Consider the following 25,112-nt stretch of genomic DNA (forward strand, 5'->3'; position numbering starts at 1 on the left):
TTAGTAGAAGGAAAGGAAATAAACGTTAGAGCATAAATAAAATAAAGACTAGAAAATACAAAAGATCAACAAATGAGGTTTTTTTGAAAAGATAAAGCTGACAAATCTTTAGACTAAGAAATGAAAGAAAATCAGATGAAAAATGGAACATTACAACTGATACCAGAGAAAGAATCATAAGACATTATTATGAACAATTACATGCACAATGCACAGTATGAACAATTGGATAACCTAGAAGAAATGGATCATTTCCTAGACACATATAGCCTACCAAGATTTAATTTTGAAGAAACAGAAAATCAGAACAGACCAATAATGAATAAGGAGATTGAGTCAGTACTCAAAAAACCTCCCATCAAAGAAAAGTCCAGTACCTGATTGCTTCACTTCTGAATTCCACCAAACATTTAAGGAACTAATATCAGTTCTTCTTAAACTATTCTAAAATATTGAAAAGAAAGGAGTATTTCCAAACTATTCTACAAGGCCAGCATTACCTGTTACTAAACCGGATAAGGACACACAAAAACGAAAACTATAGGCCAGCATCCCTGATGAACATAGATATAAAAATCCTCAACAAAATAATAGCAAGCTAGATTCAACAACACATTTAAAAAGATCCTTCTACATGATCAGGTGGGATTTATACCAGGGATGCAAGGATAGTTCAATATGTGCAAATTAATATGTTACATCATAGATGCAGAAAAAGCATTTGACAAAATTCAACATTACTTTGTAATAAAAGCTCTTAATGAAGTCAGTTTAGAAGAAATGTAACTCAATATAATAAAGGCCATATATGACAAATCCATAGTTAACATCATTTTGAAGGAGGAAAATTGAAAGCCTTTCCTCCAGGATCTGAGAATGAGCACTCTTTTTTTTTTTTTTTTTTTTTTTTTTTGAGATGGAGTCTTGCTCTATTGCCCAGGCTGGAGTGCAGTGGCACAATCTTGGCTCACTGCAACCTCAGCCTCCCTGGTTCAAGTGATCCTCCTGCCTCAGCCTCCCGAGTAGCTGGGATTACAGGTATGCACCAGCACACCTGGCTAATTTTTTGTATTTTTAGTAGAAATGGGGTTTCATTGTGTTGGCCAGGCTGGTCTTCAACTCTTTATCCTCAAGTAATCCACCTGCCTCAGCCTCCCAAAGTGCTGGGATTACAGGCGTGAGCCACCACACCAAGCTAAGGATGCCCACTTTTACTACTTTCATTCAACACAACACTAGGAGTCCTAGCCAGAGCAATTAGGCTACAGAAAAAAAAAAAAAGATATCCAAATTAGAAAGGAAAAGCTAAATTGTTCCTGTTTGCAGATGACATGAACTTCTATATAGAAAACCCTAAAGACCTCACCAAAAAAACTGTTAAAATAAACAAATTCCATAAAGTTGCAGAATACAAAAATCAACATACAAAAATCCCTACTGTTTCTGTACAGCAATAGCAAACTATCTGAAAAAGAAATCAAGAAAATAATCCCATTCACAATAGCTACAAAACAGTAAAATGGGAATAAATATAACCAAGGAGATGAAAGATCTGTATTCTGAAAATTATGAATCATTGAAAGAAATTGAAGATGACACAAATAAATGAAAAAATATCCTTTGTCCATGGCTGGGAAGAATAAACGTTGTTAAAATGCCCATGTTATCCAAAGTGAAACACAGATTCTATGCAATCCTTATCAAAATACCAATGACATTATTCATAAAAATAGGAAAAAAATGAATCTAAAATTGGTATGGAGCCACAAAAGACACTGAATATTTACAGCAATCTTGAGCAAGAATGAAGCTGGAGGCACAACACTACCTGACTTCAAGATATACTACTATAGGCTGGGTGCAGTAGCTCACACCTGTAATCCCAGCATTTTGAGAGGCCAAGGTGGGAGAACTGCTTGAGCTCAAGAGTTCAAGAGCACCCTGGGAAACATAGTGAGACCTCATCTCTACAAAAAAAATACAAAACTTAACTGGGTGTGGTGGTAAATGTCTATAGTCTCAGCTACTCAGAAAGCCAAAGTGTGAAGATCGCTTGAGCCCAAGAGGTCAAGGCTTCAGTGAGCTGTGGTCATACCACTGCACTCCAGCCTGGACAACAGAGTGAGATCCTGTCTCTAAAAAAATAAAATAAAATAAAATAAATAGATATACTACAAAGCTATAGTAACCAAAACAGCATGGTACCAAACAATATTTTGGTATAATAACTAAAACAGCATAAAAACAGACAGACCAATGAAACTCTCAAATATAAAAATCAATTGACCTAATTTTGAAAAATGGGTAGAAGATTTTAATAGATATTTTCCCAACAAAGATATGGTGATAAGTATATGAAAAAATGCTCAACGTCGTTAATTATTAGAAAAATGCAAATTGGCCAGGTGCAGTGGCTAATGCCTGTAATCCCAGCACTTTGGGAGGTGGGCAGATCACGAGGTCAGGAGATCAAGAACATCCTGGCTAACACGGTGAAACCCCGTCTCTACTAAAAATACAAAAAGAAAAAAAAAATTAGCCAGGCGTGGTGGTGGGCACCTATAGTCCCAGCTACTCGGGAGGCTGAAGCAGGAGAATGGCATGAACCCAGGTGGTGGAGCTTGCAGTGAGCCGAGATCATGCCACTACACTACAGCCTGGGTGACAGAGTGAGACTCTGTCTCAAAAAAAAAAAAAAAAAAAGAAGCAAAGAAAAGAAAAAGAAAAATGCAAATTAAAACCATAATGAGACACCATAACACACCCACTAGGATTAAAAATTAAATTCTAACTCTCTGCTAAGTCTGTGGAATTCTACATATAGGCATAGCCCAGCCCTTGGCCAACTGGATCTGCACAGAGTTCTTTACATGAAATTAAAAAGATTGACCACATCAAGTATTGGAGAGGATGTGGAGGAACTGAAACTCTAATACCTTGATGGTGAGAATATATCAGAGGACCACTCTAAATGGCAGGATCACTTTACATTTTTCCAGTTATTAAAAAGTTAAATACCTACCACATGACTCAGCCATTCCACTTCTAGCTATTTATCCAAGATAAGTGAAAGCATATGTCCACACAAAGACTTGTACAAAAATGCTGATCACAGATTTATTTGTAATAGCTAAAAACAACCCATATGTTCATCAACAGTTGAGACCTGTTTGATGCTTCCAACCCTCATTTGTTCCCAGCTGTTCCTGACAGCCCCACTCCATGAAAACCACACATGGCACTTTGATCCCATGAACAGCTGCCCTCTCTAGAGTGAAGAGAGGTGCCTGGCTGTAAGACTAGTCATCAGAATCCTTCCTTCTAGTCCTAGGTGAGTGGGGAAGACAGGAAAGGGACAAAGAAGAGGAGGCAGATCTCACATCAGTCTTCTCCCTGATACCTAATCTCCAAGATGGAAAAGCTTAATGTATATTAATACCTCTGTGATCGTGTAAGCATAAAACAGCCCGAACAGGACAGATAAGAAACCAGTAGCACTGGGGCTCTCTGGGGAAGGCATCTGGTGGTTGAGAGGTTGAAGTAGGAGAGACTTTTCATAGCACAGTCTTTAGTTCCCTTGCAATGTATAATGAGTATAGCACCTGTTTGCAAAAATAAATAGAAATACAATCAATATGAAAAGTGCTCGCATGCTTCTCCAAAGTGACCTTCTAGCCACTCCTCTGGGCAATGCTCCTTGAGGTCAGGACTTCCCAGAGGACAAGGCTGTAGGGTGATTTGCTTCCCAATGAGGAGTTCCAGTCAGAGCCACCCTTCAACCTACCAGGGAGCTTGCTCTGACCATCAGAATTAGAGCCCATCTTAGTTTGTTTCATGCTACTACAACAGAATACCCAAGACTGGGTGATTTACATTGAACAGAAATTTATTGGCTCACAGTTTTGGAGGCTGGGAAGTCCAAGAGCAAGGTACCAGCATAACAGGGGGCCTTCTTGTTATGTCATAACATAACAGAAGGGCAAAGAGAGGCTGAGAGAGGGCCAGACTGACTCTTTTATACCAGCCTTAATCCCATCCATGATGGTGGAGCTCTCATGGCCCAATCACCTCTTAGAAGTCCCACCTCTTAATACTGTTATAATGGCAATTAAATTTCGACATGAGTTTTGGAGGGGACAAACATTCATACCATGGTGGAGCTGAAAGGTGCCCACCAGGCTCTCCTTCTACCCTCACCTCCCTGGTGAATTAATGAAAAGAACACCAAAGTTCATGGAGATATTAGTTGTCCCAGGTCATACCTGAGACCAGAGAGCTGACTGCCTCCCAGCTCAGCCCAAAGAACTAGGTTCTCTTCCTCAGCTACAAAAATAATGTATGCTCATTGCAAACAACTTAAGCCTAACAGTAGTATTAAGGAAAAATAGTCTCCCTTTCTCTGCCCACATCTCACCTCTAAAAAAAGCTACTGCTAACATTTTGTAGTATCTACTTCCAGACCTATTTCTATACAATTAACAATTTACAGACTCCCACTGAATTCTGATGTTTTACAAAAGTGGGATCATACCATGCACAGTACTTTGCAATATGCTGTTTCCTCCACACCACAGCTGGTCCTGGTTCCAAAGCAGGGTATTTTAATCCAGCTCTTTCAATAGCTGTTAATAATCCCACAGTGTGAATATCACATAATCCCATCATTTATTGGTCCAGCTTACCATGAATGGACACTTCGGTTAGTGTTTGTTTTTGTACTTCTAACCAAAGCTGCAGAAAATGTCCTCATTCCTGCATTTCTCTGTATGCATATGAATATTTCTGTCAGCTTGATCCCTAGAAAGGGGAGAATTCCTGAGTCAAAGTTTCTGATTATTGTAGGTTTTGACAGGAGCTCTTTGGGCCATTTCTCCCTGTATCACCTGGCTGGCTACTGCTTTTAGAACCAGTCTCAGGTACTCTCCAGAGAAGAAAAGGATGCCAATGTGGTGGGAGAAGGGAGAGGATCAGGAAAAATAACTAATGGGTACTAAGATTAATACCTGGGTGATGAAATAATCTGTACAACAAACCCTCATGACACAAGTTTATCTATATAACAAACCTGCACATGTACCCCTGAACTTTAAAGTTAAATTTTAAAAAAGAGAAAAAAAGGAAATGTATATCAATAAGAACATAAGGCAAAGAGGCTTTGGAGTTAAAATAAACTCACCATGAGATATCTTTTTCTCAATTAGCCTGCATGTTGGAATTCATCCTAAGGACACAATTACAGAGATGCACAAAGTCTTAGTTACAAGGAAGTATGTCTCCACGTTGCTAATGCAGCCATTTCTCAGCACAAACTGCAAGCCAGGATTGGCAGTCCTGGATCCTGGTGGGCTCAGGCTGCATGAATTGATGTGCATGAGGCTTTGGCATTTGAGTAGAGGGAGTAATGAATCCCAGGAAAGAGGAGGGTGGCAGGGATTCCCCAACTCCTCCCAGCCTGGCCTGCGTCCTGGCTTTATAAGCCCCTCTGTGAGAACAGTCCTGGAGTCTGTTTTGCACAAGCAGTGACATTTTCAGATATTGTACCTTTTAATTCTAGAACTTCCATTTGGTTTTCTTTTAGTTTCTGTTTCTCTGCTAAGATTCTCCATCTGGTCATTCATTGTCACCATTTTGTTGACACTCTAAGACCTCTAACATATTTATAATAACTGCTGGTCCATTTTGGTTTTGAACAAAGTCTTGAGGTATGCCCCTTACTCCTAAGTCTTGGTCTTTGTGGGATTTCAACAGTCTGTTGCATTCATCGAGGTCTCTTCACTCTGAGCTGAACTCCCAACATCTCCCAGCACCCCTTGACCTTCAGCTCTCATGCCCACAGGCAATCTCTGCTAAGTCTGTAGAATTCTGCACATAGGCATAGCCCAGGCTACGGCCAACTGGATCTGCACAGAACCCGTTACATAGCTCCTTCCTGTCCTACAAACTCCAGCTGTTTCAGTAGCCCAGACTCCAGTCTCTGCCTCCTCATCTCAGTGAGATCACCACTCTGCTCAGAGGCCACCTCCCCGCACCCTGCAGGAAGATGCCTCCCCCAGAAACCAGGGAGATCAATTATGGGCTAACCCAGGGGTCTCCACTCTCTCAAGGATAACAGGCATGTACTGTTGCTGTTCAATGCCTCAAAACAGTCCTCTCATTCATTTTGTCCAGTCTCTCATTTGATTTTGGTGGGAGGGCAGCTACCATCGCTTTGTCATGGCCAGAGGCAGAAGTGCCTGACGTTTTCTGAAACAACAGTGACACTGTTACAGATGCCGACACCAGACTCTGGGGGTCTTGAGGGCAAACTCTCCCTACATCATGGCACATCTTTTCTGAATGAGTGGGCTGTGATGTTGGAGGAGGGGACTGCCTGGGCTTTGATGTGGAAACATGGAGATGACATTAGCTGACTATGAGGATCTGGGAAGATGAACGGGTTTCCTGGGAAAGAGGACAAGGTTAGCTTTGGCTCTGCTGAGCTCAGGGTGCATCAGGGCCTCTACAGGGACAGTGGACAAATGGACATGTGGGGCTTTAGCATCAGAAAGAGCTGGAGCCAGGGATGGAGATTTGCGATGATCCATGTATGGAGACAGATGTGAGGTGGAGCCTCAAGAGAGAGCCCAGAGCCAGCAAAGGAAGGAGCCAGGAAGCTTAGGCCTGCTCACCTTTAGGGGCGGGTCAGGGAAGAGGGGCCAGGATGGCAGGAAAAAGGCAGGGATGGTGTCCCGGGAGCCAGGGAGAGAGCAGGGTTGGAGGTTAATGAGAGGAGGGAGCCAACAATGGGGGAGGAGGGGCTGCCAGGTGTGGGGGGCATCCAGACCCTACAATGGGTGCCAGAGGGTAAGGGAAGCGTCACTATCCCTCAGTCTGAAAGGGGAGCGCCCAGGCAGGCCTTCTGGGCTGATGAACTTTCTCTAGAGAAAAACGCATCTGTACAATGACCTGGATGAGATTGGAGGCTATTATTCTAAGTGAAGTAACTTAGGAATGGAAAACCAAACATCGTATGTTCTCACTCGTGTGTAGGAGCTAAGCTATGAGGACGCAAAGGCATAAGAATGATACAATGGGCATTGGGGACTTGGGGAAAAGAGTGGGAGGGGGCAAGGGATAAAAGACAACAAATATGGTGCAGTGTATACTGCTTGGGTGATGGGTGCACCAGGATCTCACAAATCACCATTAAAGAACTTACTCTTGTAACCAAATACCACCTGTACCCCAATAACTTATGGAAAAAATAAAATAAAATGGAAAAAATGCATCTGTGGGTGTGTATTTCAGATGGGAGCTAGTGTTGCATTTTCACTACACAGTCCTGTGGATCTCTACCATTCCACACCTCCAGGGTTCTATAAAGTCTAGTTTCTGTAAAAAGCATCACTACCTGTCAGAAAGAGGAAAGTGAGAGTGCTTTGCTTTATACAGTAGCTGTAAACCAGTAGGAAGTGGGTGTGGAAAAGTCAGGCTCTGTATGAAAGCCTGAGTTCTAGTCCAGGGCGCCTGACTAAGGAGTGGCACTGGAGACTCTCCTCTCCAGCTCCAGCCAAGGAGGGATGACTAAGGAGTGGGACTGGGAACTCTCTTCTCCTCGGCTCCTGCTGTGCAAGGGTTTTTGTGTGTTGGCACAATAACAGCCCCAAAAATGTCCCCATACCTCTTGTGCATTTTCTTTATATAAAGAGTGAGATCACTGGCATAGTAGACAAGGCTGCACATGGCCATTCCCCTGCCGGCTTCTCCAGAATGATCTCTGCCTGTCTTCTTCCCTTTTGTCCCCTCAAAGGCTGGGCTTCCTTCCACCCTGGAGCTTCTGAGCCTGTGAGACCCTCCCACCTCTACTCCTCCCCTGGATCTCAGCTCAGTGCCCTCCCCAGCCCCGCCCTGGAAGCCAGTGCACTTGCCAGGGCACTGCAGTTCCATCACAGGCCTGGATGGGGCATCCTCTGTGAGAACGCCTGTGCCCATGGATGTAATTTACATACTCATCAAGAAGTAAACATCAACTCTTCATAGCAGGTCAAGTGCAAGGAGACCACTATTCTCCAGTCTTTCTACAAAAAAGTGGTGTCTATTTTCCTACCCCTTGTGTCTAGGCCAGCACTGGGACATGGTTTTGCAACAGAATAGGGCACAAGTGATAGGGTTTCCTCCTGCTTCCACTCTGCATGATTTCCCTTACTCTGACACCACTGCCACCATAGCCACGAAATTTAAAATAACACATGCATGTTGGATTGCAAAAGTCCTGCATACTTCCTGAAAAAAAAATAGTGATTAATGAAGATCACCATTGTTGAGGACTTCTACAAGTAGCACAGCAAGAGACTTCTGTAAATACCTGTTAACTACACAGAGAGCTCCATGGACACCCGTCAATTGCACAGAAAGAGACTTCTGTAAACACCTGTCAACTGCACAGACAGTGTTCCATGGACACCTGTCAAACGCAGAGAGAGAGCTCCATGGACACCCGTCAGCTGCACAGAGAGTGCTCCATGGACACCCGTCAAATGCACAGAGAGTGTTCCGTGGACACCCGTCAAATGCACAGAGAGTGTTCCATGGACACCCGTCAAATGCACAGAGAGTGTTCTATGCACACCTGTCAACTACACAGAAGAGACTTCTGTAAACACCTGTCAACTGCACAGGGAGTGTTCCATGGACACCCATCAACTGCACAGAGAGTGTTCCATTGACATCCGTCAACTGCACAGGGAGTGTTCCATGGACACCCATCAACTGCACAGAGAGTGTTCCATTGACATCCGTCAACTGCACAGGGAGTGTTCCATGGACACCCATCAACTGCACAGAGAGTGTTCCATGGACACCCGTCAACTGCACAGAGAGAGCTCCATGGACACCCGTCAACTGCACAGAGTGTTCCATGGACACCCGTCAACTGAACAGAAAGATACTTCTGTAAACACCTGTCAACTGCACAGAGAGAGCTCCATGGACACCCGTCAACTGCACAGAAAGAGACTTCTGTAAACACCTGTCAACTGCACAGACAGTGTTCCATGGACACCTGTCAAACGCACAGAGAGAGCTCTGTGGAGACCTGTCAGCTGCACAGAGAGCATTCCATGGACACCCGTCAATGGCACAGAGGGCCCTCCATATGCCCCTTTAACTGCTCAGCTGTGCTAAGTGCCATGCCACGCACAGTGGCCACCCTGACCTGTTGAAGTGTCAGGATAGCTCCGCTGGGTCCTCGATGGCTCTGCCCCTAGAGCTGCTGCCTGGGCTGCTGCGGATGGACCTGCTCATCTTAAAGAGAGAGGAGCAGGAGGCCACAGCAGCCCTCGCCGTCCCCCACAGAAGGGCCTTGGAGCAGTCAATCTCACACCATTGAGTTGTCAGTTTCTCAAAGTAATTCTCAGAGGGATCACCATGACCTTTTTTAAAGGGAAATTGAACCTCCAGCCGGTCCCAGCCCCACAGACTGGGACCCAAGTGGGCAAACTGAATGGCCACACAGAGCTCAGAGCCCAGCCAAGGCCCCCAGGTCCCAGGCTAGCCTGCACTCCCTGGGGGCACACACGCCGAAGCTGGGGAGTGAGCGGGGCAAAGGGGAGGATCCCAACCCCGGGCCTCCTGCCACGGAGGGGCTCAGTTGAGGAGGGAGCCGGCAAAACACCAAACTGACTTAGAAGTTTGAGCATCACAGGGGAAGGATATTCTGACCTCTGAATCCAAACAGTGTTTACGACTCAGACTGAGTGGCGGTTCACTACCTACAAATAAACAGAAAAGTCTAGTGCTACCTGGGTTCTACCAGAAGCAGAGGATGCAGAGGGCCGTTGGAAAACAAAATGAAGCAGCTTTGAGGATCAGACCTCACGCGCTGTGCTGGTGCCACATGCCAGGGACACACCCACTGGACAGATGCTGGTGCTGCTGACCACGGCCTTCCTCTGTGGATGTGACTTGGCTTTCCTCACAGTGCATGCAGGAGGTGCTCAATAAACTCTCTTGACTGACTATATGGTCCCTGTCAGCGTGGAGCTGGGCAGGGCCCCTCTAGTCAACTCAGGTCGCTGGTGAATCATCGCCCGCTTCCTCCCCTCTGCATATTCTCTTTCAGCCAGGGGCCCACAGCTCCAAGAACGGAGTCCAGCAGCACCATCCCCACTCCCCAGCTCCTGCCAATTTCTCTTCTCTGCCTCAGTCTCCCACATTATGACTCAACTGTGGACCACCGCTCTGTCCCAGAATTCACAGGTTGAAGGCTTGACCCACAGTGTGACTGTATTTGTGGGCAGGGCCTGTAAGGAGGTAACTAAGGTTAAAGGAGTTGCAAGAGTGGGGGCCCTGATGTGATGGAACTGGTGTCCTTGGAGAGGAAACAGAGGCCAGAGTACTCACCACCCACTCTCACCAACCAGCACACAGGGGAACAGCCCTGTAAGGACTCAGAGGCCTCACCGGAAATCCCCTTGTTCTTGGACTTTCAGCCTCCAGAACGGTAAGAAAACAAACATCTGTCGTTTCAGGCACCCACTCTGTGGTATCCTGTTATGGCGGCTGGAGCTGACTCTGACACTCCCTGCAGACCCCATCCCCTCCTGCCAGGGCCTCCTCATGGCCCCTCCCTATCTTTCCTCTGGAGCCCACCTGGGGCCCTTTCCAAGGCTTGAATCATGACAGACAGCATCAGGTCTGTGCTCCAGAAAGATCAGTTCGGCTGCAGGAGATCCTGCACCGCTTCCCACCAATGGCAGCAAGAGCAGCCAAGATTGAATGAGCCCCTGCTATATGCCAGGCCCACAGGTAGCCTTTGAATGCGTTTCCCACGTCATCTCCCCACAGCCCTATGAGGCAGGTGCTAGGATTTAGTTTTCCTATTTTGCAGATGACAACGTCCCACAGTGTGGCCCAAGGCCACATAGCCAGGAGGTGAGTGACTTGGGACAACCCTCAGAGGCTTCACACTTTGGTGTCTTTTGAATTCCAGCTTTCTTTTCAGGGTGAATAAAGGTCTCTCTCCATGGCCAGTCCCTAGATCTTACATTGGGCTCTGCAACGACCACGGCTACCCTGTGCACCTCATGCATCTCACTTCCACACCCAGGCTCAAGCCGTCCCTATGTGGAAAGCCTTTACCTTGATGACCAGGACTCCTCATTTTAAAGCTTTGGTTCTCCATCCTGGCAGCTCTTGAGAGTCACCCGGTGCTTGGGTCAGGGCTCTCCAGAGACACAGAAGCAATGGGATAGACACACACCACACACACATATACATATGCATACATATACATGTATGTACATACACATTCTATATATATATACACACATATATGTGCATATGTGTGTGCTTTAAGAAATTTATTTTAAGGAATTGACTCATGCGATCGTGGGGGCTGTAAAGTCCTGGATTTGGAGGGCAGGCCAGCGGCTGCAGCGGATACTGCAGGCTTGAGGCAAGATTTCCTCTTCTCTGGGAAACTCCAATTGATTCTCAATCCTTTAACTGACTGGAGAGGGCCACTCAAAGCCCCTTAAAGTCACCGACTGCAGGTGACAACCACATCTACAAAATACCTTCACAGCAACACCTAGACTAGCATTTCAATAGCTGGGTGGGACAGCCCAGCCAAGAAGACACACAAGGTTGACCTTCACCCTTGTGGAGCCTGCAAAGTGCAGAGGCCCAGGCCCCGGGGAGACCGATACAGTTCCTACCAATGCTTTTAAAAGCACATGGGTGGCCCAGAGTGGCTGCTTTCAGATGCACAAATCACAGAGTATTCTTTGCCTTGTCCATCTGGTGCTCATGCCCCAATCTTGAAATCACCTCCTGGGGGATCCTGCCTCCTCCTTGCTGTAGGCACCTGCGGGCTGGGACCCTGGCTTGTATTGCTGTATCCACAGCACCCAGGGCAGTGCCTGGCACCTATGATGTGCTCACGCGTTGGACGAACAGTGGGCTACAGTCATGTGCTGTGGAGCTGGAAAGCCCTGGATTCAAAATGGGCAAGTTTCATCCCCTCTCTTTGCCTCGCTTTCCTCTACTGTTAACACACAAAAAAGCAGTAATAGCAGCTGTCTCATCACCTTGTCAAGGGACTTAGGCAATAAAATGCATGAAAAGTGCTTATCAAGGTACTTGATGGGAAGTAATAGCTCAAAAAAAAAAAAAAAAAAAAAAAAGGGCGGGGCGGGGTGGGCAGCCCTGTTTCAGGTGATTGTCACTGGGGCTGTGCGTTTCCACTCTGATAGCTCTGCTGCTTGGTGCTCAGCCAGAACCACCCTGGGCCAGACCTGCCTCCGCTGCAAGATGTCCACCAGGTCGCCCTGAGACCAGGTTCTCCCAAGCATCCTGCATCCCAGCAAGCATCTCCAGCGCCATCTGGTGTCTGTGCGGGGAGTGGCTGGGTTTCCACAGCCTTTCAAATCTCTAGCCCCAACTTTCAAGAAAAGGCAGGGGCTGCCTGCTGTTTTGTGAAGTCACCATGAAGATGACTGTGGGGGAGTCCTCACTCGCTGCAGGTGGCTCTTCACTTTACAGAAGGATACACTGCATGAAGCCTTTCAGTACACCCTCCCCACACTTAAAATGGCATTCAAATAACACCTTAGCATTCCCTTTTTTCAAGTGTGTCTACTGGGGAAAGGGTCCTGGAGCCTGCGAAGAGGGTTTTCTTTACCTTTAGACAATACCAGGAACTGCCTGAGTGTCGCCTCTCTCCGTGTAACATTCTCCATGTCATCAAATGCCCGTGTCACCACATTCTTGGCGTCACACATTTGTCTTAGGATTTTGATACGGTTTGGCTGTGTCCCCGCCCAAATCTCATCTTGAATTGTAGGTCCCATAATTCCCAAGTGTTGTGGGAGGGACCTGGTGGGAGGTAACTGAATCATGGGGGTGGTTTCCCCCATACTTTTCTCGTGGTAGTGAATAAGTCTCATGAGATCTGGTGGTTTTATGAGGGAAAACTCCTTTTGCTTGGTTCTCATTCTCTCTTGCCTGCCACCATGATTGTGAGGCCTCCCCAGGCAGGTGCAACTGTAAGTCCATTAAACTTCTTTTTCTGGCTGGGTGTGGTGGCTCACACCTGTAATCCCAGCACTTTGAGAGGCCGAAGTGGGTGGATCACCTGAGGTCAGGAGTTCGAGACCAGCCTGGCCAACATGGTGATACCCTGCCTCTACTAAAAATACAAAAATTAGCCAGGCATGGTGGTATGCACCTGTAATCCCAGCTACTTGGGAGGCTGGGGCTGGAGAATTGCTTGAACCCAGAAGGTGCAGGTTGCAGTGAGCCAAGATCGTGCCATGACACTCCAGCCTGGGCAGCACAGCAAGACTCCATCTTAGAAAAAACAAAACAAAAAACAAAACGAAAAAAACAACCACCTCTTTTTCCTTATAAATTACCCAGTCTCAGGTATGTTTTTATCAGCAGTGTGAAAACTGGACTAATACACATTTCAACTCCCGACCCAGCCCTCTTTTGCGTTGTTGAGTTTATGGTGAACATCAGTTTTTAAGGTCAGTCATGAGCTCCTAGAGGGTTGGAGACTGTGTCTAGTTTCTCCTTAGAATCCTTGAGGCCTAGATCGGGACATACAGTACTTGTTGAATACATAGCAAGGGTGTGTCTTAAGAAGCTTTAAAAAGAATCTATAAAGCTGGGAAATCCCGCATGTCCCTTTGCTCTTGAACAGCCTAGCTGACTGGAATTGACTCATGGGATTGTGGGGGCTAGTATTTACTTTTCCACTCCTGCACCAGCACTAGAACCCCCCTGTGCTTGCTGAAATGCACTTCCTAGGGCCTCGCTCCTAGGACACAGTGGGGCAGGCTATGCTAGACCATATCAATATGTACATAGTCACTCTCTTGGGTCACCTTTTATTACTATCTTGCATGTACATTTTATAAAGTACGCAGTATATTAGCATGGTACCTCTAATGTATAGATCATAAATAATATACGAATATCAGATTTTTTTTCTTTTGCCATTGGGACACACCCTCAGAAAACCTTGGCAGCAGGGCTACCATGTGAGCGCCATGTGCCCCACACAGGCCAGGCCCTCCATGAGCATTGTCTCATCCGCCCCCAGGACAACCTGACAAGGGGGTCACTGACATCACCTGTGAGCTACCGACAGGCAGCCAGGGCCCAGATGTGCCACCACCTGCCCAGGGTCAACCCAGTGGGCAGAGTAATCTGAGGCTGGGCGCCGTGGGTTACCTAACCTGGTCTGGGACAGGTGGCTTGTGGCAGGTGCCATCGAGAGGCCTTCTTGGGGCTTGTTTCTCCTGACCGACCCAAAGGTCCCCACAAGACTGTCCTGGCACGTGGACCCCAGCGATTAATTCTCCTTGCCCTTGTCCCTTGCTAAGCAGGCAAGCAAAACCACAGCCAGTTACACAAACACATCAATTGCATATGTGGATGGAGAACAGATGTACCCAGGCAGCGGCAGGGACATCAACGCTCTCAGTGATGAGCTGGCCGAGGAATGAGGAAAAGCACAAATCAGCTATGGAACATTGACAAACTGGGAGCTAAACTTTGCTTCATGCCTGTGAGGCAGGATTTTGATGAGCGGTGGATGCCCAGTTCTTCCCTGTTCCTGCACGCTCCTCAGCCACAGTGATGAGGATGACAGTGCTAATTACCATGGCAACCAGAATGCTGAGCACAATGAGACAAAGCTATACTTCGGTGAGCACCCCTGTTTACCTTCATAAGAACTTTGTTGTCACCCCCATTTACAAGGGGTATAACCGAAACACAGAAAGGTTAAGAAACTTTTCCAAGGTCACAGAGCTAGAAAGAAACATGTCGAGGCAAGTGGGGTGGCCAAACCCTGCAGCGAGTCTCTCTACATAGAGTAAGCCCCAGAGACGGAGGCCCACCCTGCACAGACAGCCCTCCCTGAGACATTCCCAATGCCAGGGGCCAGACGTTTGTGTCCCCGAAAATTCCTATGTTGAAGCCTAACTCCGATGTGATAGTATTTAGGGGGTAGGGTCTTGGAAGGTGATTAGGTCATTAGGTGGAACCCTCACCAATGGGATTGGTGCCCTTAGGAAAGGGGCCTCAGAGAGCTCTGTGGCCCCTTCTGCCAAGTGAGGACACATAGAAGGCACCATCTATGAGAAAGTGGGGCCTCGCCAGACCCCACGTGTCAGAACCTTGATCTTGGACTTCCCTGTCTCTGGAACTGTGAGGAATGAATTTCTGTTGTTTATAAGACACCCAGTCTAGGGATTTTGTTATGACAACTCAGAGGGACTAAGACTCCAGCATGGATGAAGTGGAGGGCCTGTGCTGTGCTTACTTGGGTCCAGGTAAGACACAGTGGTGAGTCCCAGCCTGCAGCCTTGCTGTCATGAACACCTGGGAGAAGCTGTCTGCAGGAGGAGGAGCAGCACAGGCAGCTGGGGGGCTCTGGAGAAGTCAGCTTTCTTGCATCAGTAGGTTCTTCCCTTGCAGCCCTGATTCCCATAGCAGCCCCTCAGTCCCTCGCTCCCCCTCCTCACGTGTTTCTACTGGGCCCAGAGCCGGGACACTGTGACAAACCAGACAGCTGTGGTCATGACTCTTGGGTTCAGCGCAGAGAAAAGACAAAACACAAACATCTTTTTCTTGACAGGTTTCAAAACTTAAATCTTGGGGCAGTGACAACACAAAGACTGTTTCTCATAAAATTCGCTTTTGATGACTGGAGAATGCGCGCAAGGCCCTGCTCACCCACCACTGACCAGGCATACCCACGAAGGCACCCCGTGTGCAAGCCTTTGTGTGCGGGCACGCGTGTGCATGTGGGCATAGGGCCTCCACCATTTCCGAAAATTAAATTCTGATGCAGATGCATTCTCCATTCTAATAGAGAATTGAAGTTCACAAAAATGTTTGATAACAAAAATTTTCTTTTTCACATGGGATAAGACAATGCCTGCCAAACCTCCCTCAACAGGGGAAAGAGAGGGAGACGGAGATGGAGAGGGAGAGAGAGAGAATAAATGGATAATCAAATGAATAAAATAGTAGTTGTTGCGATTAATAATTAATTTGCTGCCTGCTGCTTTTCTGCTTTCACACCATGAAGATGCGAAAATAACGTATCAGGCGAGACAGTGGGAATGGGGTTTGAACTCAACACACTGCAGAGAGAAGCAAATAACAACCATTATTCACCATTGTCTGCACCAGGCAAAGCAAAATACTCTTACAGGCCTTTCCTACTGTGAGTAATTTTCCCCCCAAAAAAGCAACATTTATAGACTTTCTCTATGACCAATATTGAATTTTCCCACAGCATTTTATCTCAGAGATTTATCACTTCTGGAGCATTGGGGACATAGTTGAGAATGTGACAAAAGCAAATCACTCTTTTCTGCACTTGATTTCAGGGCTTCAGGGACCCTAGACTGTATACCCTGGGACCAGCACACAGAAGGCTCAATTTGCAAATGGCTGGAGGCTGCACCCCAGACATACCTGCTAGTTTGTGCAATGAGCCCAGCCCTCAACAAGGAGTTTCTCAGGGTCAGACAGGAACCCTGACCTTGGCCCACAAAAGACCCATGGAGGAAAGGGGACCTCACCCAGGGTTTGCAGATGACATCCCCTGTAACACGTTGCACAGTGCACTACAGCAGTGGGCCTGGGCCACGTTCACGACAGCAGTTTCCAGAATGAGTTTCTACCGTGAGTGCTACCTTCCCCCAATCTCAGACCCCAGCTCCAACTCCGTATTCACTTACGGACACCAGGTTTCGAGGACAAATAACAAGAGGCTCAGGTCCGAGCCACACCATGGGAGAAACAGTACGGGGAGGAGGGCTCCCCGGACCTGGACCTGTTAGTACTTTACAGGCACTGGCTCCTCTAACCCCCCATTGGCCCATTCTGGCTCATTCATTTAACTGATATTTATTTTGCACTTAGCACTCGTGAGCTGTAAGAACTACAGAGGTGAAGACTTGGTCTCTCGGAGCCCACGTGCTGGTAGAGAGGCTGCATGGGCAAAGCCAATGGTATTGGGGTCAGGGACGCTGCCATAGGGAAAATAAGGTTGGGTGAGAAGAAGGGGCCAACTGTTGCCACACAGCGGCCAGGTGGCTTCCTGCACTGAGCGATGTTTTAAATGCGGTGGAGCCATGCACACCTCCAGGGACAGCAAGAGTCTCAGGGGCTGTGGTTGGGGTGTGAGGACCAACAGGGAGGCCCATGGGCTGGGTCCAAGGGAGAGGCGAGCCGGGAGAGGGAGGCAGGCCACATGGGGTGGGGCCACAGACACTGGGGAGGATGTGGCATTCAGTGCCTCAGGGAGCTACTGGAGGGATTTAAGCAAGAGGTGACATTATCCAACTTCCATGGGACCCTGGGTCCTGTGGCCACCTGTGTGGAGAATGAACTAGAAATGGGGCAATGGTGGCACAGAGAGACCGCCTGGGGGCCAAGTCCAGGCAGGAGAGCACAGCGAGCCATTGCCAGAGAAGAGGGAGTTGGCCGGACCCGTGAACTGCTCCAAGGGGAGCAGAGAGGACTTCAGGGTCATCTGGACATCAGCACAAAGCCAAAAGCTTCGCAGGAGGCTAAGATGTATTGATTGAAATGGGGAAGAGTCCCAGCCCAGGGCACAGATGGGAACCGAGATCTGGAGATGTAAGCTGTGCAATGCGCACCAGTCCCCATGTGGATGCTTACAGTCCACAGAGACACCCTGGAGCTCAGGGGCCGTTGGCTGGAGGGACAAATCAGGGATTCATCAGGGTCACAGATGTGTTTAAAGCCACACATCCAACAGTTGCTTACTGACTCTTAGAACCAGGTACCGTGGGATGATGGACACACCACAGGACACAGACAGATACCAGCATGATCCCTCATACAGACAAAATTAGACAGTCAACATAAGCAACTGATAGGTAGCAAAGAGACAGAGAATAGAGAATGACAAGAATTAGTGTGAATCTGCAACTGTGTCTCAGCTAGGAAGGAAGGTTCAGTGTTGTCATAGAAGCCAACAATGAGGGCCTTCGATCTGACAACAAGGAAATGGGGCAGGGACAGGGGAGGGACCTGCCCAGGGCCAAGTCCAAGCTTCACAGCACATTCTGTTGGAGGCCATGGACCGGCCCAGCCACAGAGGTCCCAGGGATGGAGGGGGCTTTGTGGGTCAAAGCCCAGAGCCTAGCTTTGGCTCAATGAGAAGAGGAACGAGTTAACCAAGAGGAGTGGAATCAGGGGGTTGACAGGGGGTTCTCTAAAAGATGTGCCCAAGTCCAAATCCCCAGGACCTGTGAAAGTGACCTTATTTGGAAAGTGGATCTTTGCAGAAGTAATTAAGTTAATCTCTAGATGAGGAGATGATCCAGGATTATCCAGATGGGCCCTGCCTGCAATGACTATCCTTATATGAAGGGGAGAGGAAGCAGGGAGAGGAGATGGCCATGTGCCCACAGAGGCAGGGCTGGGAGTCTCAGGCCAAGAACGCCAGGAACCACCAGAAACTGGAAGAGAATGGCTCCTCCTTGGAGCATTCGCAGAGAGCATGACCCTACCCACACTTTGATTTTGGATTTCTAGCTTCCAGAACTGCAGAAGAGTAAATTCTGTGGTCATAAGCCACCCAGCAGATGATAAGGTGTTACAACAGCCACAAGAGGCTAACACAGCTGGCTGTGACCAGGCCACCTGGCTGAGCAGGAGGCGTCCCTGTGCAGAGCACTCAGAGAAGGCAGGCGCGGGGTGGGAGGGACAGAGGCGGGAGCCAAGCGTGCCACTAGGTGTGCTTTGATGCCATCTCCAGTGCACAAACTCTGCGTCTCAACCATGCTGCCACAAAGTTTTTTGAGGGCACATCCGGGCCAGGCCTGAGGCTCCCGAGAGGTGAAACACAGATTCCCATCCTCTTCTGTGTTTAAATAAAATGACTGCATTATGCCTTTAATGCCAGGTGTGAGGACACTGCATCTGGACGGCCTAATAATGCCCTAAAGGAAAGTCAAGCTGGGAGACCCTTCTGGGCCAGGGGCTCTCCTCCCCAGGGGCTCTCCTCCCCAGGGGCTCTCCTCCCCGTGTGACTGCTGAGGACAGGAAGAAGTGCTCTCCGAGGTACACCCTGAGCCAGGCCCTGTGCCAAGGGCTGACGTGGATTAATCCACTCATCCTCAGAGAGGGTCTAGCACAGAGCGGAAAGCTGGCACTGGCAGCCTGGGTTCAAGTCCCAGTCTGGCACTAACAAGCCGCATGGCCATGGCCAGTTACATGGCCTCCCTATGCCTCAGTTTACGCATCTGTAAAATAAGGACTATGATGTCATCAGCCTCATGGGGCTCCTGTGAGGACAAAACATTTCTTGTCACAACCTTAGACCAGCGTCCCGGACACAAGATACACCCGGTAAAGGGCCCTGGCTGTTGACATTGTCAATGTCGAGAGGAAGCAGTTCCCATCTCCCTCTCACCAATGAAAGCATGTGTCCTGGAGTGGATAAGGGACTTATGGAAGGGCACCCCCAAACCAGGGGCACAGACTATGCCAGTGATTCTCAGCTGGGGGTGATTCTGCCCCTCAGGGACATCTGGCCAAGTCTGGAGACATTTTAGGTTGTCTTCACTGGGGGAATCCAGTGTGGAGAGGCCAGGGATGCTGCAGAATATCCTAATGTGTCCAGGATGGCCCTCTCCCCAGCAGAGAATGGCCTGGCCTCATGCCACTAGTGCTGAGGCTGAAGGACCCTGCTCTAGCCCTTGACCACCCCAACACCAGCTGTTCTCAGAAGTGCACCCACATAGCACCCTTCTGCTGGAGACTCACAGGTGTTTAAGGGCAAGGATTCCAGGGCCTAATGAGTCTGGAGAACACCACAGGCTCCAGCCTCTTCAGAGACGTCGGTGTCCTCAGGCCAGTGTGCAGCTCCTAGTTTCTGCCACAAAGACACTGGTTCTGCGGTGGAAGTCGGCCTCCTCCAAACACACGGGTAACAGCACCCCCATCCCTTTCATGTTTTGCAGCCACATATTCAGAATTGCTTCCTCGGACCTGGTGGAAAGGCTCCAGAGCAGCAGGAGGCGGGAGGTCATGGAGCCCTGGGCTGCCAGCCTGTCCACCCATCACAGTACCCACCGCATGCCGTCAGTACCAGCCAGGGTCAGCACCGACATCTGATGCCCTTTCCTGCTCCCCACAGACACCCAGGGAGACATGGCCTGAGCTCTGCCCATGCCTGTAACAGTCACCATGAGATGCTTCCAGGAAGAACAGCAACGAACGCTTCCTGATTCTTCCCTTGCAGGCCAACCACCACGGCCACCCTGGACCTTCCTGGGAGTAACCAGAGGGCCCTGCACAGCCGGTACCAGCTGGGAGGGAAACCCCCAGCCTGAGCCTTATTCTCCCTTCATCACAGGGTGGTCTGCAGGCCTCTATCGTCCCGAGCCCTGGAGTCCTCAAGGGTAGGACGGAGCAATTACTCTGACCTCGAGAATGCACCATGAGGACAAATACGGAGCTGGCTTCCAAGGACCCTGTGAGCATCTGCTCCCAAACAAGCATACGCTGCCTGTCCTGTTCACACCACTTCTGAGACGGCCATTTGGGATCAATAGAGCAATGTCTCTCCCTCCCTCTCCCCCTGCTTCCATCTCATCTTGCTTTACTTGTTACAGTTGTTTTTTTTTTTTTTTTTTGCTATAACTTCTGTACACTGAGCATTTGTACACCACCTATATACTATTTGCCACACCATCCTCAGGGGTGGCATTCTCAAAGTCACTTGCTTCACCACTTTTGTGGGTTTTTTTTTTCACATACACATGAAAACTAATATGCAACTCTCAAAACAATTTCCCCAGACTATTTTCTAATTCCCTGCTCTAAGCCTGGCTGTGCACCCCCACCCCAGCTTGTTTCAGGAAAGGCTCATTTCCAGAGGACACAGCCCCCCTCCTGTTTCTCCCCAGGTGCACCCCCTCAACCTGTTCCTCCCCCAGGCACGAGCTCTGTCCCCGACCCCCTGGCGACACTAGACCTCTGGCCGAGATCCCCACACTTAATGGGCCATCCTTTCCTCACCAGAAATAATGGAGTCGTTCAGCGCCTCCTCGTCCTGATACAAAAGCAAGTCGTCCTTGAGTTCAGAATTGATGATCAGGTTCTCCTTGTTCTCCTCAGATTCCTTAGCGGCAGTTCGCTTGTTCTCCGAGGCCCCGTCGAAGCTCCAAGCCTCCTCCCTCTCCTTGCCCCGCTCCACGCTGGACGCTCTCGACAGACGGACATCCAGCCGCTTCTTTGGAGACCCTTTACTTTCTCTTCCTTGAAAGCTAAACCAGAAAGATGGTTCAGGTTATAGGTTACCCCCTTCACCCAGAAACCCAGCACGATTGACTTTGGAGCTTATAATGAATATCACAGAGGCAGCCCCAAAATGCATGCAGCCTCTCGGTTTTTCTCCTGGACACACCAGAAGGAGCATGAGGATTTGAGTTCAAGGAAAATGGCTGTTTACAACACGCTGTTTGGAAAAGCACAGAACATGCAAGTAATAAAACCTGCCAAAATGTAGTGCAATCAACATTCGGGGCGAGGACTTCACAAAAACTGAGAAGGACAATTTTGTTTGTCTAATATTCCTCCAAACTATACTGTCTCCCGTTACCTATTTTACCTCTAATCTTTCACAGTCCATGAGACACATGTGATCCAAAATAAGAGTAAGCTGCAGGCACAGGCTGCCTTACACTCTTGCCCAGTGACAACAATGAAGCCCTCAGCGTCCTGGGACAAAGTAGAACAGCCACTTCTCTCTAAGTCATTCTCTCTTGCAAAGCTCCCACCCCACCCTGGGTCCTGAGGGGCTCATGCACAGGACTTGGTGGCCAGGTTCCCACAGTGCACATTCACTGTGCACCCCATCTCAGAATGTGGGAACCAAGATCAGCTATGTAATCTGCAGAGCGAGGTGCAAAATGAAAATGTGGCTTCCTTGTTCAGAAGTGATCAGGAATTTCAAGACAGTGACTGTAGAACGGGCGACCCAGCCGGGGCCCTGGGTGTGGCATGAGCTGCACAGCCTGAGGCTGGCCAGGCAGGGATTCTGGCAGCACAGGTCTCCCTCATGTGGCAGGGCCTCACCTGTCCTGGCGGTGCTTTGTGGCCAGCGCCCTGTGCAACTCCTCAATGACGCGGCTTGGGGGAAGAGGCCGGTGGACTGTGGTGAGATGCGGAGACCCCGTGGGTGTGGAGAGCTGGCCCCGGAGGGGAGGGTCGGCACTTTTCATGCTGGAGGCTTGGAAGAGTGCGGCTTGGCCTGGGGTGTGGGAGGAAGCAGCAAGAACGTAAGTCTTCAGGAGCTGGGACCAAGGGTTTTGCTGAGACTGGAGACCATGAGCGGAAAGGACACTCCCCTGTGCCTCCAGGAGGCAGCCCCAACTAATGCCAAGATGCTGGACCAGGATCCCTGCTCCCAAGGCTAGAGGCCAGGGTGCATCTCTGTCCAGTTCTGCTCCATCTGTAGGGCACACCCTGTTAGGGGCCGAGCCTTGCAGATGCCAGCACCAGCACCCTCCCTGCAGGGCGTCGGGCTTAGAAAAGCCTCCTTCCTGCTTCTCTGCTATGAATTCAGCTTCCTGAAGCTGCTTCTTGTTCTTGGGAAACCCGGAAGAAACTGTGCAGCCACCCTTCAGCCTGGATGAACACCATGGTCCACTCTGCCCTCCCCACAGCGTCTGTTCCAGCACCTTGGGCTTGCACTTCCAGCCCCCAGAACAGTAAGGAATAAATTTCTGGGCTCCAACCCTCTCCCTGTACCTCTGCCAGGAGGATCACCCCAGAAGGTGAATTGGATCGCTCTCCCATTTGCCTTAGGACGTGATTCGAACTCATGGCCCAGTCTCAAGGTCCCTGGGGGTGGCCCAGCTCGGCTCCCTAGCTGCATCTCCACCTCAGTCTCTTCGCTCCAGCATGTAAAGATCTCTCCTGTCTTTGAAGGCACCACACTCCCTCCAATCTGCGTCTTTGCATGGGCTGTTCTTTCTGCCTGAAATGTTTCCCCCCTCCTCTGTTAGAATATCATTTCCTTAGAGAGGTCTTGATCAGATCCCCTGTCTCCTGTCCCCTGGGACCTGAGTCTACCCTGACACCTTTCCTCTTACTTGGTGTGAATCATGTTGTCGCGTCTGTTTCTTGCTCCCTGGCAGGCCTGTGTCCACCTTCCTTCCTACAGTTTCCCCAGGCCTGACACTTAAAACACGGGCAATAAACACTTGTGTACATGAAATGACCTTGAAGATGATTCTAAACAGACTTTGCTCAATCAAGTCTAAATGAGTGGGACACCCCCTACTTCCTTCAGTGATGGTTTCCTGCATGTGCTCCGGGCCAGCAGGTGCCAGGTGCCCAGAAGAGCAATGAGCATGGGCTTTGTCTTCTGCAGATTTGGCCTCTGGTCTTGATCTGCCATTATCCAGTGTGCAGGACTCTGGGCAAGTCACCGAAGCTCTCAAAGGCTTAGCCTCCTTGCCTGTAAAATGAGACCATCAGCTCCTTTTCAGGAGCCCAGCAGCTGGCACAGGCCCAGAAGCTCTTAGGTGTTCAGCACAAACTCTCATTCCAAAAGCGTCCTGGAAGGATTGGTGCAAACACCAGATCCCTTTAATCCCACCAGGAAAACAACCAGATCTAAACTACCCCATTCCCTAAAAACTAGAAACAAACTTCCAGTATAATCCTAGGATGTGGACAGCATCAATAAAAATTATTCCTCAAAACCCAAAAGGAAACTGTAAACCCCGTGGAGGACTTTAGTTATTTCACTTTCTCCACAAGCACCTGCTTGGCCAGACAAGGCCAGGCCACAGGGAAACGGGCCAGGCCCTGTCCTTGACTGGTGGAGCCAGACAGAGGCCCGGCAGACAGAAAGAGAGCAAATGATTGTACAAGAGAGTAGGCGACAGAAGGAGAGGGGGAGAAAAGGGCTGGGAGAGAGAGCAGGAGAGGGAGGGGGGCGAGAGGGCACCACGCGGCTGGGCTGAGAGTACCAGGCTGGGCTGGGGGAGGTGGTAGCTGGTTTGGGAGAGGGAGGTCAGGAAAGGCTTCTCTGCAGAGGGGACCTTTGAGCTGAGACCTGAGAGATGACAAGGAGCCAGCCACACAAGAAGTGGCCAGGCAGGGCAGGGGCTGCAGGGAGACCCATCCCCAGCTTCCGCACACGGCCCTGTCCTCTCCCCACTGGCCTCAGCCTCCCCAGGCCGCTCCTGCTCAGGACAGTGCCCCAGTCCTGAGCACACGCAGGTGACACTCAGCATCCCCAGCCCCTCTGTCTCAAACCATCATTGCCTCTACTCCTCACCCCAGCCTCATGAGGAAGGAATCACTAGCCCTGTTGTACAAATAGGGAAAGTGAGGCAGCGTGGTTTGCCTGCTGTCACTCAGCTTGGTGGAGCTGGGATCCCACCAGGTCTCTTCCCCACTGTCAATCACAGATGTGACAACCAGCACTGCCCCCACAGCCCCCATAGAGCTTTGCCTGGCTCGCCCCACCCAGCCTGTGCAGGGGACCCCTTGTCACCCCGATTTCACAGATGAGGAAGCTGAGGCTCGGAAGCCACCTCAGGGGCAGGCCGCTAGGAAAAGGAGGGGGCTGAGATCAGCACATCGCACCCAGCTCCACTTACACTTGGCAGAGGCTGTGGGACTCCCATCCCGCAGAGTTGAGGGTCACCAACTGGACCAGGTGACAGCAGGGGTAAAGGAGAGGTAAAAGGGAGAAGGGTAAACACATCTCCAGGGACCAGGCAGGTGAAACCCAGGAATGCAAAGGACCTCCTGCAATTTCTCCATGGGGGCAGGGTGGGGACCACAGCACGCAGAGGAGAACCCGCCCACCTTAATGGGCCTGTGGTGACTCAGAGGGTGATCAGAGATGAAGACTTTTCAAGAACGTCCAGGAATTTGGCCTGTGAACCAGGAAGCAAGCCCTCATCACAGACACCAAATCTGCCGGCACCTTGGTCTTGGACTTCCAGCCTCCAGAAGAGTGAGGAATAAGTTTCTGTGGTTTATAAGTACTCAGATGAACTAAGACACCTGCAGTCCTGCCTTGGGTGGAGACTCAGTTGGGCCAGGGT

The 25,112-nt window shown here is 49.3% G+C and overlaps 1 protein-coding gene across 5 annotated transcripts in view; it reads right to left on the bottom strand.

The window, feature by feature from the left end:
* PHACTR3 (phosphatase and actin regulator 3) overlaps window positions 1-25,112 on the bottom strand; it is a 273,840-nt gene that overhangs the window by 53,453 nt on the left and 195,275 nt on the right. For all 5 annotated transcript variants that reach the window (XM_055266142.2, XM_055266145.2, XM_055266141.2 and 2 more), the window contains exons 6-7: window positions 22,120-22,294; window positions 21,061-21,308 (exon numbers count right to left, since the gene is read on the bottom strand). In XM_055266142.2, coding sequence (XP_055122117.2) covers window positions 21,061-21,308; window positions 22,120-22,294 — 423 coding nt within the window. The remainder of the gene's footprint in view (window positions 1-21,060; window positions 21,309-22,119; window positions 22,295-25,112) is intronic.

Source organism: Symphalangus syndactylus, chromosome 24 (assembly GCF_028878055.3).
Source record: "Symphalangus syndactylus isolate Jambi chromosome 24, NHGRI_mSymSyn1-v2.1_pri, whole genome shotgun sequence".
NCBI lineage: Eukaryota > Metazoa > Chordata > Mammalia > Primates > Hylobatidae > Symphalangus > Symphalangus syndactylus.